We start from the raw sequence: 15,140 nt of genomic DNA, 5'->3' as shown, positions 1-15,140 counted from the left end.
GTAAACACTCACACCACAAACGGACACAAAGTGCAATAACACTCCTGTTGAGAGTGCAGTAACTCTCCATCATCTACATGTGCAAAACTTCTGTACTCATTTGTTCTGTACATACTTTAGGATACGCTTACTTATTCATATGCCATTTATTGTAATTGTGGAGTTTTAAGAGAGGCATTTATTAACTTAAACTTCATCCCATTGCATCAACGGTTAAGATAACCACACTTTCCTTCAGGAGTATTAAAATGTATAGATGTAAGTTTTGCCTCCTTTTTTATAGCTTGTTTTAAAAGCTCCCTCCAAAAGTTAATAGGCATTGTAAATGCTAATGCTGTGATTGTAGACAGCCGTACCTAATAGAGATTCAGAAGCAGTCCTTGTGCTAGTTCAAGCTAAACTTAATATTTCAGAATTCAAACTATTAAGAGTCCACACATGTATAATCAATATACAAAATTTTATTACAAAAAAGAAAAACCGTTCTACATGAAAGTTTTCAAAGTTCCACATTAAAAATGGCTGCAAACATCTTTAATAATCAAACTACAGATAACCCCTGGTAGTAAAACGACAGTGAAGAAACAGCACCACTAAACAAAAACATAAGCAGTGCTTCCAGAAACAAACACATTTTAAAACTTTACTTATTTGCTGCGGTTCACTGCCTGCATAGGAGGTTCAGTCCATTGTATTATCACAGGAAATTCATGTGGCTGGCGGTTTGGATAGCAATATGGATTTTAAGATGGAAAAAAAATCCCGTTCAGCAGAAAACAAAGCTTAATTAAAAAAATCATAAAGGGGACTAAGTGACAAAATAAAAACATCATCCCTGAATTGGAGGAGGAATACATGTCTGATGTCCTACAGAGGCAGACCAACAGTGCAGACCAATACTGCTGGAACCATCCACACAAAAACAAACAGGAGTTAAACTGAACAATTCACATCCTTTAACACACAAACCACTTAGTCATCATCCTCATCGTCGTCGTCCTCATCTTCCTCGTCATCTTCGTCCTCCTCGTCATCATCATCGTCATCGTCCATTGGTTCTGCTTTCTTGGCGGAGGGTCTGCCTGGGCCACTCTTCTTACCAGCATCACTCTTTCCTGAACCGCTCTTGGCTCTGTATGCAGCAACATCCTGGGGAAAGATATAAGCTCTTCTTAAACTCGGCACTGACAATTTTAGCAAAGGTTTCTTAAATATGATCAGACAAATCCCATTCATCTGTTCACTATCAAACACTAGAGTTATCCTTTGACATCATTCCTACTGAGATAGCATTATGCAAAAATACAGTACATACCTTGTCATACTTCTCCTTCAGTTTGGCAGCCTTGGCAGCATACGGAGCCTTGTCTTTATCGCTCTGTTTACTCCACAACTCGCCAAGCTTCTTGGCTATGTCACCAATGGCAATACCAGGGTTCTCCTCCTTGATCCTGGGGCGGTGATCGGAGCAGAACACGAAGAACGCAGACCTGAGAGAAAGAGGCACAAGTTAGCACCTGAAAACAAAGTGCAGCTGAAGTTACAGGTAAAATCTTGAGCTAAACCTCTAAATGGGAGGGATGTGGTACTTACGGAGGCCTCTTGGGTGCGTTGGGGTCCTTCTTCTTCTTGACCGGCTTGGCACCTTTAGGAGGGATGTATGTCTTCATCTCTCGGTCATATCGGATCTTGTCGTTCTTGGCCATGTCCTCGAACTTCACCTTCTCCTTGGCTGACATGATCTACAAAAACACAAGACACTTTAGTCCAAAAACTTGAATATAAAAGATGCCTTCTATAAGTGTTTTTTTTTAATCACTACACACCTGAAATCATACATTTCTAATACCCATACCTACCCTATGCTTTATACTTAATCCTCTTTCAACATCTCAAGACTAGGGCAGCGAGCCAAGCAGGGGAAATTACAGGGATATATATACTGCCATATGCACCATATGGTGTTAAAATACAAGGTTTGATGCCGTGCATTGTAACATTTTTTTAAGCTTTGATTTATATTAAAATGATTTCAAATCCAGAAGCATGCGTCATCTTACCTTCCATCTCTCGGAGCATTTCTTGGAGAACTCTGAAAAGCTCACACTGGTCCCTGGGTGTTTCTTTTTGTGCTCTTCACGGCAGGTCGCCACAAAGTAAGCGTAGGAAGTGGTCTTTCCCCTGGGCTTATTTTTGTCCTTCATGGCTGCGATTAATCTACGAATGAAAAAAACCACATGTAACAAGGGCAGTATCATTTTAATTTAAACTTTTACTACTATCTACTTAATTAAACACTTATTAGTATTAAAGACTTAAGTTGAATTGCGTCAAATGACACAAACAGTGTAAAGTTTGGGGTACTAAGAGTTTGATAAATATGTTATTGTGGCACAAACAGGGCACACAGACGCCCGGGGCTGTTTTAAGGCTCTAATCGGATTTCTGCTTCACTGTGACAAAAAGACGCGACTCCATTTTGTATCTTCCCGCCGAAACTTAACTGCGCCAAAACCTCACCCAACAAAGTGGCTTAAAAGCAGCTTTTCTAATTTTACAAGGCTGCAACCCTGTATTTATCTACATTTAAGTAAGCTATGGGACTATAAACCAAATGGCGACGTCCATCGAACTTTAAATATGGATGCTACCACTGTAGCAGCTAAGCTACCAAACCAAATGGCGATTGAACTGCATGCTGCGCACACAGCTTTAACTTACATTCACTGTGTCTCGGATTCTAAAGAAACTATAAACTTCACCCACGGAAATCGAAATTTGCTAGAAAACATCTGCCTTTTCAAGGTTACCTTAAACGAGGTACTTTTTTAGTTTACACAAATAAACAGATTAATTCACTAATAGGCTTTAGTTGGCAAATATAGTTACCCAAGTAGAAAATAGGTCGTAGTAGAGAACACACCAAATTAAGCTAGAAAATAATACCAGAAAAGTGTAATAAGTATGTTAGCTAACTGGGCTAAACATAAATGCAAAAAAGCGGGGCCTTACCTGTTCTCAGCAAGAAGAGTTATAAACGACTGAATGAGGAAGAAAGCGCAACTGTTTTGTCACTGTCTGCGAGGTCGAACTAACTTAACTAGAACTACTTCCAAAACTCCTCCCCGCCATCAGCGTATTGGCTGGATTCAAGTATTTCAATTTGAAAGTAGGGCCAAAGAGAAATACGAGGCGGCGATTGGTTGCATTGCGGGCGATCATGACATCATGTTTGTCTGCATTGTCTGTACGCTGATTGGTTGACCTGGGCTTTTAAATGTACGGCGCGAAAACTCCTTTGTTTGTTAGAGTCAAAATATGTTCATCTACTGTTGTTGTGTTGTTGTGGGTGTGTGTAAGTTTCAACCGTTTGTTTTGTAGACGACACAAACGGCAGCAGAAACAATTAAAAGCACGGGTTATATTTTCTTTTGTAATAAAAAAGCTGCGAAACAAGAGAGTCAGCTCAAACTTAAACTGTAGGGGGAAGTCGGAAAACAAAACTGCTCATTTGTTTAGACGAGTAAAAATAACTAACGTTTCAAAAACTTCCGGATGTAGCTTTGCCCTTCAAAATACAACTTCTCTTTGTACATAAGTGAGAAGCCTATGGTACTAATGCACGTCAATACAGCATATTTACTATACACTCCAAAATACAGATCATTGAATTAAACTTTGAAGAAGCCTTTAAAATTGCAAGAAGCAATGGGAACACAAAAAATGATCAAGTGATCAGTTCTGGGTCAATATGCTTTATACAAAGCGATTTGTGTATCCTGTAGCCTATAGATAACAGGGACTTTGTTGCATAAACCTCATCCCTAAAATCATACTCAGACTAGTGTCTACAGTTATTTATAACTTGTTTTTATACTTGGGCTATTTTTTATTGATGTTTAAGTAGGGATGATTCTTTTTCAGAGAAAATGTTTTTTTTTTTAGATATGTATGCAACTGTTTCTTTTCTGTGACAAATAAGCTGAATCTTGAATCTATTATACATTTCTGTTAAAATAACTAAACCTTGCTTTCTAAAACTACTTCCTTCAGAAACGATATTTCCCAGTAGTTCATGAAAGTTATATTTCCACGGTTTACCTCCACACTTCGCATTCTTATGGCATCATTGTAAATAAGTGCTCCTTGGTTGGTTCTGAACTGTTTTTATGAAATTAAAACACGGTCAAGTGTTGTTTTGGTTTCTCCAGTGAATACTTCCTGTAACACACAGACTGTTGTCAAAAAGTGGAGCATCCCTTTGACTAGGCCGACATGTTTGGATTTTTTTTTATTGTTTCATGCATAAATAATATGCCCGGCCCTTAAAAGGCTTAAATGGCACCATCATTTTGCTAAAAGAAAAAGGGACCAGAAACTAAAATAGACATAGATTACAATGTTAAAAAAATAAACCACCCAAGCTAGAAACAAAAGTGGAACCATTCCATTCTGTTGTCATCAGTGCACCAAAACATTTCATGATTTTTAACATTCATTTAATTTATCAAGGTGTTCTTAACTCATCTTAACAGAGACAAAAATAAAGGAAACAGGATTAATTCTTGGGTATGATATGTTGTTTTAAAATTTGAAAGTGTGTACAGTCCCATCACAGAGATCCCTCTTTTAAAAAGTCTCTGTTTCTTGGGAAAGTCCTAAAAACAGCTGCTATCAAATCATACGCTGAGTTGTCCTTGTCAGAATCAGAATCTACTTTATTGTCTGGGTATGTGTACAAATACAAGGAATTTGACCTAAGTTTACTTTGCTCTTGGTATACTTACACAGAAATAGATACAAGCGGCTGTCAACAAGTTGGAAAAGATAACATACACATTCAGCTATGTACAAATGTACAAAGGCAGGAAGACCATACTGCAATGGGAAGAGCGTTAGGGTGCTGAAATAAATATGATAATTTGGTTATGTTTCTGTTTGCTTAATGTACAACAAGTTTGTGAATGATGAACACCTTGTTTATCAAATTGATGAGAATAAATGATACAATTTTGCTATAACTTAGGGATGTTAAGACCTGATATAATGTCAATCTGGCCTGTCGACGCTCAGCCACCTAACATTCTGTTCCTCAGTGGTTTGTTGAGGTTTGGTTTAGCTTCTGTCAGGATTCCTTCGTTGGCTATGTTGAGGTCCTGACAAATCATATACTACTCGCTCTTAGAACAAACTGATGAAAACAAAAACAACAGTGATATGCAGAGATTGCTGTATTTTCATTTTTATTTTTCATTTTCGTTTATTTCTTATTCATCTCATCTCAACTCATCCTATAGAATTTTCTAATCTGCACACACATCCCTTCAGGATTTATACACCAGCCGGCCTATTTTTTTACTGGAAATCAGTCAAATTCAATTCATTCCAGAGTATTTTTTTAATTTTCAAATTAGTGGAACACAGCCACACCCCGAATGTGCACACAAAGTAATTCAAATACATAAAAGAAGCATTAAAAAAAACTAAATTTAACACTATAGGGATGGAAGTACAATAATGTTGGTATAGGTGTATGCTTTACAGAGTGGATATATTGAGAAGAAGATTATTTCCATATGAGAGAATAGTATGTCATCTTTAGTGGAATTTGGCCATTAAGCATCTTTGGGAATTCTTCACCTTTTATTATATCAGTAAAACATCTTTATATGTAGTCTAATTTACTGTAAACTCCTGTTCACTGCTTTTAAACCAGTTGAGCTTTGAGGTAGCTTCAGTACACACTCCGGTACAGCAGGGGGAGGCATGCACATTCATTTTTGAGATGTGTTAATAAATATTAAAGACGAAGTAGAAACCAGTATATCTGGTAGAAGTAGTAGCTGTCATTCTTAGTAGTTCAGACAGCTTTGTTACACTGTAGAGTCTAGACAGAACAGGAGCATACCGGAAACAAAACGAAATAAAAAGTGGGGAAACACTGAGGGATCACAGTACACCTGTAAAAGTAGTCAGTGTCCTCATTGGATAACAGTTAGAAAGCAGCTAATTCAGACTGGGAGCAGACAGACAAGAAGATGAGTGAAGTGGACTCGAGCACGCTCTGCCTCTTCGACGTCGACGGCACGCTAACTGCCGCGAGACAGGTAATGCATGAGTGCATGTGTAAATCTAATATTACACCTGACTCCATTCATACAAACATATGACAGTAGGTAATGTCAGTGCAACATCCGGCTCCACGTCGTTATTGTAGTTCTTCCGAACGTTAAAATGTTCCGCAGAAATTGTATCATCAAACTATAGTTCCACCCAGAACGATAGACTTTATTGGAAGGACCATATACCGTAAATAATAATTAAGTAAATGGGTCTGACTGCGACGAGCTAATGTTGAAGCACTCAATTGTATAATTGTTACAAATAACAGTGTATTCTTCTGATAGTTATCTAGCATGTACGAGCACTTCACTTGCACACCTAAGTGCCCTGGTTTAAAGTGTCTTAATAACTTTTTTTGACAGTTTGTTTAAGTTTGCTATAAATATTCAACATCTAATTTAAAATATGTAATAAATATGGTCACTGCTGTCACCTTTTACATTCAGAAATATAGGTGTCAAAAAACGCCAACGCTAATCGCGTTTCCGTTTTATTCCGCTAGCATTTAGCTAACAAGTATAACTTTTTTCTTTTCTCAACTTTATTAAAACAACAAATTCAAGTACATATGTACATATACATATGTCCAACATGTACAATAATGTATCAAAGTGTGAACACACATACAAACTGGGATGGCCAACATGACTGTACAACAAATATTAACATGAAATAATAATAAATAAATAAAAACAAGAAAGAAACACAAGAGGGTTCTGCTAATTAAGAAGATACAAATTAAACTTTCTAAATGATGATGTTGTTTTCGCCAGTTTCTGATTTGTGAGTTTTAGGTTTTCAATGGAGGTCAAATATGTTTTAAAATCTATAGTTTTAAAAATATAAAAGGAGGGTAATCTTATCTTTTTTTAGCCATTTTATTATATGTATGTAATATTTTGCTAAAATAATAATGAAACCAATTAAATATAATGAATCTGCTGAGCGATTGGAATTATTGAAAATTAGTGATATATCTAATTTTGTTTTACATCCGTTCCAAACATCTCTGAAAGGTACTTACAAAGATTATTTTTCACAGGATAGTACCTGTGTACAATTTTGAATAGAAACTCCTTGATAACAAGTATAATTAGCTTTACAAGTTTCTTTTCGTCTTGTATTAACTGCACAGACTATTCCAAAATATACTACTTACTACTTGCTTAAATCACAACATAGTTCAGTCATTTTATTTTATTTATTTATTTCCGTTTTACAACAAATCCATTTAGTTTTAATAAACAGACTCAGACTTCAATCAGTCCACGGACTGACAAATTTAACAGATGAAACTGAAGTAAAGATTGTTTCTGAAGCATTTTAATTTCAGGTTTTGAGTTTTCTAAACAAATAACTAAATCCAACACACAAGGTAAAACATAACAAAACAGAGAAGTAAACAATATTCATAGGAAAAACTCATCATCAGCAGATTGAGTCAGAAATGTACAATAATTCTCGACATTTGCAGTTGTGTTTTCTTTTTGACAGTCTTTGCATGATAAGTAAACTTAACTTGGACCTATTAAAGCATATTCTCTACTTCTGCTGAGAACAGTTCTTTTTTATGTTCATTGTGATAAGATGAATGAAAGAGAAAGAAAGAACGCGACTGATAAGGCCCGGACTTTGATTTCTATCTATTCAGCATAAACGTTGAGGATGAATTCCAAAGGGACTGGAAACTGCAACCTAAAACCATAAAGTGTCTTTGTATAGTTGGTTCTTTGGATGAAGAATCAGCTCATGATGATTGTGATTTATCAAAGGGTGAACGAACGGAAAAGAAAAAGGGGAATGCACAAAGACAGACAAGAACTTTTATTTACAATCACTGTAAGAAACACTGGAAAGACCCAAACAAAGTTCTAAACAGGCGATTAAACCATAACTTATGCAAACTATGTAGACTTAAGCTTACAGACAAAATGAACCCTGAAGATGAAATACATGCAGATTATCCGTTTAAAACATTATAGTCTGGGGCTAATTTCAGAGAGTTTTGAGGATGGGTTTTATTGATATTATTGTTATCGGATGTTTATTCCATCATGTCAGTGAATGTTAAACGCGTATGTCTGCGTGTGTTTTCAGCGTGTGACTCCAGACATGGCCGAGTTCCTTCAGAAGCTGAGGGCTCGGGTTCGAGTCGGCGTGGTCGGAGGGTCGGACCTCAGCAAGATCAAAGAGCAGCTGGGAGACGATGGTGGGACACACACACACACACACACACACACACACACACATCTGTAGCTCTCTAGTAGAACATTTATATACCCGTCTATCATGTGTGTAATCAGCTGAATCTCTTTCATAACTTGTGCAGTAATACAGAAAGTTGACTACGTGTTCGCTGAGAACGGACTGGAGGCCTATAAGGACGGACAGTTTCTCTCTGTTCAGGTAAGAATGATAATGTGTCCAAAGAACACCTGTACCGTATCACTCTGACACATTCAGATGATTTGCAATCCTAATCTTGGTTCTAAAACAGAGTCTGAACATGATGAAGTTACGTCATGTGACAGGAAGCTTAAGTTTGTCTGCCTGCTGTTTTCAGTCCATTCAGGCTCACATGGGAGAAGAGCTGCTGCAGGATTTCATCAACTTCTGTCTCAACTACATGGCCAAGATCAAACTGCCAAAGAAGAGGTACAGACTCAACACAGTCATGATCTCTTTATTAATGTAAATTAGTTTAACAGTTGTAGTTTTAGCATAATAATGGAGTCTTAATGTGTAATGTTTCACAGGGGCACATTTATTGAATTCCGTAACGGGATGTTGAACGTCTCCCCGATTGGACGCAGCTGCACACAGGCCGAGAGGAAAGAGTTCTACGAGCTGGACCAGGTAACACACTCTGTCACTGTATCATTTAAAGCTGCCCTATATATTATATATTATATATTGAAGTCAATGATACAAATAATCAGTGAAGATCCCGAGTCGACTCACATTTTGCTCGTCTCTTTCTGGGTCGTAACTTGGCGTTCTAAGTCCGACTTCATAGTTAAGCCGGTTGCACCATCTAGGCTTAAGCCTTCTTCTTGCTAAGACCGGGCGTAAATCTTACGCCTTGTCAATAGCAGACGTAGACCAAAATAGTAACGACTTAAAGTAACAGCTTTTGGTACAATGGCACGTCTTATTTATAGACTTTACCACGAGCGTTAGAGAGAGTTATACGAGACAGAAGCAATCCATTGGACATATACAACGACGAGCAGCTGATTGAGAGGTTTCCAGTCTGTAGGAGAGATCTGTTTGAACTTCTTGAAGAGCTGTCACCGGGCTTGCAGTTTGTGTCAGACCACAACGCAGCGTTGTCACCCTCGTAGCAGCTGCTGACAGCACTTCGCTTTTATGCAAACAGTGCGTTTCAAAATACAGTTGGAGATATGATGAACTGCTTGGCAGTCAATACATTTTTGTGGCCGCAGTAACTCTATGAATTTTCTAATTTCAATGTCAGTAAAATTTATTTTCTTTTCTCTGATCCTGCATTGCACAAAATGAGGAACGATTACCAACAAATTAGCAAAATAGCGGACAGAGTGTATCCTAGCAACGGACGCTGACGTGGGCATTCACATGAACGCGCATCGCTAAGACGGGGCGTAGTTAAGATCAGGCTTAAGTGTGGTCGGTGCAACTGACGTAAAGTCCATTCTAAAGACTGGTCTTAACAAAGACCGGCTTAGCAGTTAGGACCAGGCTTAGTAAAGACCAGTTGGTGCAACCCGCTCCTGGATATCTTTAATGTCCGCACGCTCATGTAGGCTATAATGGAAATTTTGTATGAAGCTGAGCTGAACTTAAGAAATTAATACCAGCCATATCTTCATCAGATCTAGTGAGATCTGCAGAAAGTCACATACAGCTCTTATTGTCTTTCGTTTAAATGTTTGTGACCTGTGGGGAAGTTGTTGTTCATGTTTTAAACGTGTGTTTGTGTCTTTACATTGAGAGCAATGTCAAACCAGAGCCAAAATCCTTGTTTGTGCACAAGATCACCTAAACTGATTCTGAATATTTGAATTAATTTATATTCTCAATTTTTATTGAAACATAGGATTGAATTACTGTCGCTTGGAGTAATGTGGTGGAGGTAAGCTGTACTGATAAACCCACAGAGATAAATCACCCGTCTCAGCCGTTTCTCTCAGCTTCTCAGCATTTAAGAATCTTCATTCTTGTTCACTGTTGTCTTGTTTTATGGCCCATTTGTAGTCAGAGGTCAGCAGCTACAAAAGCTCTGATGAACCATCCGTCTGCTGTTTGGAGCTGGGCAGGTAGCAATGTTATAAACCAGCTGGTAATCATAGTTTTTCGCTGTTATCTCCATGGTGACGCGTCACTGATGAGGCGACAGTCCTTGCAAAATGACGGACGTGACAAAAACAGCGATGCTTAACAGGATGTTTACACATATGCACAGTTACTCGTCTACTATATTGAGGAACAGAGGCGTCGGGATAGATTTTTTCAGACTTTTGACTGGCTGCGATTTTTCTTCTTTGCATGACCGGGTTACGTCGCCGCCTGTTGGTGTTGGATTCTCATGAAAGCATTTCTGTTGTGTTTTTGCGTTTTTGTTTGGATGGGGATTTTTTATTAACGTGCTTGTGTTTTTTTTTAAACGAAGGAGACAAAAATTAAATAGTACCCGTGTACGTGTGACATGGCCTGAGATTAGTGCCAGAAACACTGCTGTTCTTCTGTGTCTGCTGGATGCGTAGATTGGGCTACGGTTTGTTAACATCTTTGACAAAACATCCTTAAGATGAGAAGCTCTTTTCAGCGCCATAAAATGTATGAATGCAGCATGAATTGCCTGTCCTGGCTGTGTGCATCCGTCACTCACAGGAAACCAGCAGAGTGATTGAATGTAGAAGTTAAATTATTTGTAGCTTACCCTGAAAATACAAGTGTATTTTCTATGAAATGACTCAAAAATTGGATTAAGTTTCCTTTTAACTGCACCAATATGTATATCCTTCCAGGTTGTATTAAAAGGATCGGAATTACTGAACATTTGATTGGTTTTCTCCTTGCAGAAAGAGAAAATCCGAGAGAAGTTTGTGTGCGTATTAAGGGAAGAGTTCAAAGGAAAAGGACTGACATTTTCAATCGGTGAGTAAGGATTTTTTAAAGTCATAAATCGGAATACTACGACCCCGGACAGTGTCAGGTAACGTATGTGTGTTTCTCTGTGTGATGTTAAATCCTCTCTCTGCAGGAGGGCAGATCAGCTTTGATGTGTTTCCTGACGGCTGGGATAAGAGATTCTGCCTGGGGATCGTTGAGAAGGACAACTACTCAACCATTCACTTCTTCGGAGACAAAACCAAACCTGTGAGTATGCTAACTACTGCAGAGCACAATCAGGCTGATGCCTGCAGGGAGAACTTATAGGTTTCTTTCAAACGCAGAATACCTGGAGAACTGGAGGGCAGAAAGTACATTGATTTAGCTTGCAGCTGTGAGAGGGGCTGTAATGGCTGCTTTGTAATCCTTGGAGGCAAATGGGCCATAAAGTTGCCTCTGACTGGCTAGGGACTGCTTTTCTAAGTAGAAAAGGATCCCTACAGAGAAAGCTGGTTCTTGTTTAAAAAGGCATCTGACTTTTTGGCAGAGAGTGAAATGCTTTTTCGAAGCCAGGAAACTGAAGCAACCAAACTCCACTGGCAAAAACAGAATTTAACCTCGCAGAACTTTTCTACTGTTGGTTTGAACAGTAATTTATTTTCTGTAATTGTTTAAGTTTGGTGTTTAAAATTGTTAGTTTGGATCCAAAATAATATTTGTGGAACACAAAATAACAAACAGATGAATTCACTTCTGAATGCTGATTGTCTCTGTTCCCATTACCAGTGAAGTATATCGGTCTCTTTTCTGCTGTGTCACCGTCTGAAGTCACAGACGTGCTGGAGACAGGGTTAGTAAACAGTGAAGATGTTACGGTGGTTAGTTCTTTATTGTATCTATTTCTTATTCAGCCTGTTTATCAAACTCAAATTTGTAACGGTGAGCTGAGAAGACGAGGAGTCACAGAAGTTACCGATGGACCATAGGATCGCGCTGGAAAGGGGGCGGAGATTAGCATGTCGACCCAGGTTTTATGTTCGCATCAATGCCGATCGGAGTAATTTGACCCGGGTCTGAATGCCGATTGTTACCTTTCCCATTGAGCAAAAAGCCGGGTGTAAGCGGCTTTAGAATAACAATCTGAGCTCGTCAGCGGAACTAAAAAAGAAACAACTTTTTGGTGGACAAACTTGATCTGGGGCATTTGCTTAAAGGGAATATGTTGCAGGGTTGCAGTGTTGACAGACATCGGCCCATCAGAAAATCAGGCGGTTTGGCCGATGGCAGTAGCCGATGTTTTCTTATTGTTTGGAGTGGACGGATATCTATATGTAAAACAACCTGAAAAACACTCAAAGGGACATGTTCTCCTACATAAACTAACATGTGTAGTGTTGATTGGTTAGTAAATGGATGCTAATTTGAGTTTTACACATTAAATATCAACATGTTTCCACATATTTCTACATGTAATGTTTGTATTTTCATTCTTGTTTGAAGGCACACTCCCTTATTTTTCAAAGAGCACTAACTAAACATTTCCTTCCTCACTTGCTATAACAGAAATCAGGGAGTGTATCTTTAAGTTTGGCCGTTACAGTTGAGTTATCTGCATTGATCGTCTGCATACTGTGCTGCTGTGGAAGTGATCTCACCAAATGGTGGCCTGTTAACACCTAACGAAGGATCACACCGGCTGATCATTGTCCCCTTTCGTAAACATTTTCCTTTTTATCCAGAGTGCTCAGAGCAGACCACAGCCAGCAGATGGTCTTTACACCGGAACAGAAGCTCTCTTATACTGTTTTAATGACTCTAACAACAATGGATGCTTGTCATCGCTCAAAGCAAGACACAGTGATGCAAAGATGTAAAGACAGCACATTACTCACAGTGCAGCTCAGCTAACCTCTGTATCTGTTTTTGTGACAGGGAGGAAACGACTACGAGATCTACAGCGACCCTCGAACCATCGGACATGAAGTCTCCTGTCCCGAGGACACGGAGCGACTCTGTCAGCAGCTTTTCTTCTCCTGAGCTGCGGCTGTTTGTTCCTGTAACTTTGACAAAGCAGAGAGAAAACTGAGCTCTTTTGAATTCATCACGTTCAAACCCTGAGGTGTAAATAAAAGAATGATTTTAATGAAGGAGAGGAAAGAGCCACTTTAGGAGACACTGTCTTGACTTTTTGAAAGGAGCTGTACCTCACTGAGCCGAAATCAACAAAGTTTCCTCCCTCTGCAGAGACGAAAGCCTTTTTCATCATGTAATTCTGATTAATCGAGGTCTTGGTTGATCTTTTATTCCCTGTCACCTGATCTGCTTTTAACTAAACCCTCTGGCCCCATGTGACCCGCTGTGCCTCTGACGTCAGTAAAACACACACACACACACACACACACACACACACACACACACACACACACACACACACACACACACACACACAGAGGACTTTGTAGTGAAGCAGCGGGTCACATGTTACCATAACAGACCTGAATGCAGCATTTCTTTCCCCGAGACAAAATATTTGTCAGTCAAATGATGTGGCTTACATTTCTTTGGATTTTATGTTTCAGTCTCTCCACTCTTGTATTTTATGTTTACTATCATACTACATGCTGTATGATGCCCATAATCTGTATGTAAAAAGAGGACATAACCTTCAAGCATGAAAGTTGAACCAAGGAAGTGCCTTGAACATGCATTCTTTTTAATAGCCAGCTGGGGGCGACTCTTCAAGTAGCAAGGAGTCTGATGGTATAGAAACAGATGAGAAAATAAGCCTTCTTCTCACTTGATTTATTACCTCTGTAAACATTTTCCTAACGAGTTTATGGTCTCAATCTCTACTTTAATGTTTTCTTCACTGCAGTATGATGATTATGTAAGTTATGGGCCCACTTAGAGTCAAACAATAAAGATAGGTAAGATTTAGGGCGTAAGATTTATGCTACGTTGCTAGCATAAGGATCTAAAAAATGTCTTGTTCAGAGTTTGTTTTTTCTAAAAAGCCCTCTGGGGAGTGGTCAGTACATTTTCTAATAAGTTGTTAAAAGCCACATTTAAGATTCAGGAATCTTGAATATTTCTTTGCCAAATGACCATGCCAACTAATGTCACACTTACCTTAAATTACAGATGCCGCTTCTAACCAAGCTAGCTTTAGCTAATAAATTGTAATCAGTCTAAGAAGTAGTCGCTACATTGTTGCTATTACTTTACTGATTTATATTTATATTAAAATGTTATTGAAATATCAGCATTAATTACCAGGAATTAGTGTCTGCGCCAAACCTAGCTTGTTAGTTCAGCCTGTTAACTAGCCAACAAGGAAGCTAATGCATAAAAAGTTAAGCTTCAATGACTAAGCGTTTGCTGACCTCTATCAGTTACCTAGAATTACAGATGCTGTTTGCTAACCAAGCTAGCTTAAGCTGATAACTTGAAGTCTTTCTAAGAAGTCGTAGCTACATTGTTGCTACTACTTTACTGGTTTAAAATTGTATTTAAATATTAGCAGGAATTGGTGTCTGCGCTTACCAAATCTAGCTGTTAGCTTAGCTTGTAACTAGCCAACAAGCATGTTAATGCATAGATTGCAACACTTCTATGACTAAGCTGCACAGTTACTTTAAATTACAGATATAGCTTGCTAACCAAGCTAGCTTTAGCTGATAGCTTGAAGTCTGCATACGAAGCTGTAGCTACATTGTTGCTTCTACAATACGTATTTAAATTCCAGTATAATTTTATTTAATTAGCATTAATTAGCAGGAGTTAGTGTCTGCACTCACTAAATCTAGCTTGTTAGCTTAGCCTTTTAACTAGCCAACGCGCAAGCAATGCATAGACTTTAAAGCCTCATTGATTAAGCGTTTGCTAACCCCTATCACACTTACCTTGAATTACAGATGCAGCTT

The 15,140-nt window shown here is 38.5% G+C and overlaps 2 protein-coding genes across 2 annotated transcripts; one reads left to right on the top strand and one right to left on the bottom strand.

The window, feature by feature from the left end:
- Positions 1–445: 445 nt before the first annotated feature.
- LOC138594267 (high mobility group protein B2-like) lies at positions 446–3,081 on the bottom strand. The gene is made up of 5 exons (XM_069665310.1): positions 3,013–3,081; positions 2,061–2,217; positions 1,594–1,742; positions 1,316–1,490; positions 446–1,149 (listed from the first exon to the last, which is right to left on the bottom strand). The coding sequence occupies exons 2-5, from the start codon at positions 2,202–2,204 to the stop codon at positions 973–975; spliced, it is 645 nt and encodes a 214-aa protein (XP_069521411.1). The 5' UTR covers positions 2,205–2,217; positions 3,013–3,081; the 3' UTR covers positions 446–972.
- Positions 3,082–5,834: 2,753 nt separating this feature from the next.
- pmm2 (phosphomannomutase 2) lies at positions 5,835–13,530 on the top strand. Its single transcript, XM_069665309.1, has 8 exons — positions 5,835–6,107; positions 8,221–8,332; positions 8,453–8,529; positions 8,687–8,778; positions 8,880–8,979; positions 11,187–11,262; positions 11,369–11,484; positions 13,150–13,530. Exons 1-8 carry the CDS (start codon positions 6,039–6,041, stop codon positions 13,252–13,254), a joined length of 747 nt encoding a protein of 248 aa, XP_069521410.1. The 5' UTR covers positions 5,835–6,038; the 3' UTR covers positions 13,255–13,530.
- The last annotated feature ends 1,610 nt before the right edge of the window (positions 13,531–15,140 follow it).

Source organism: Semicossyphus pulcher, unplaced genomic scaffold (genome assembly GCF_022749685.1).
Source record: "Semicossyphus pulcher isolate SPU_LCO1_2020_fin unplaced genomic scaffold, fSemPul1.0.p SCAF_17, whole genome shotgun sequence".
NCBI classification, from domain to species: Eukaryota; Metazoa; Chordata; class Actinopteri; order Labriformes; family Labridae; genus Semicossyphus; species Semicossyphus pulcher.
The sequence above is the reverse complement of the archived record's forward strand: the minus strand, read 5'-3'. Positions and strand labels throughout refer to the sequence as shown.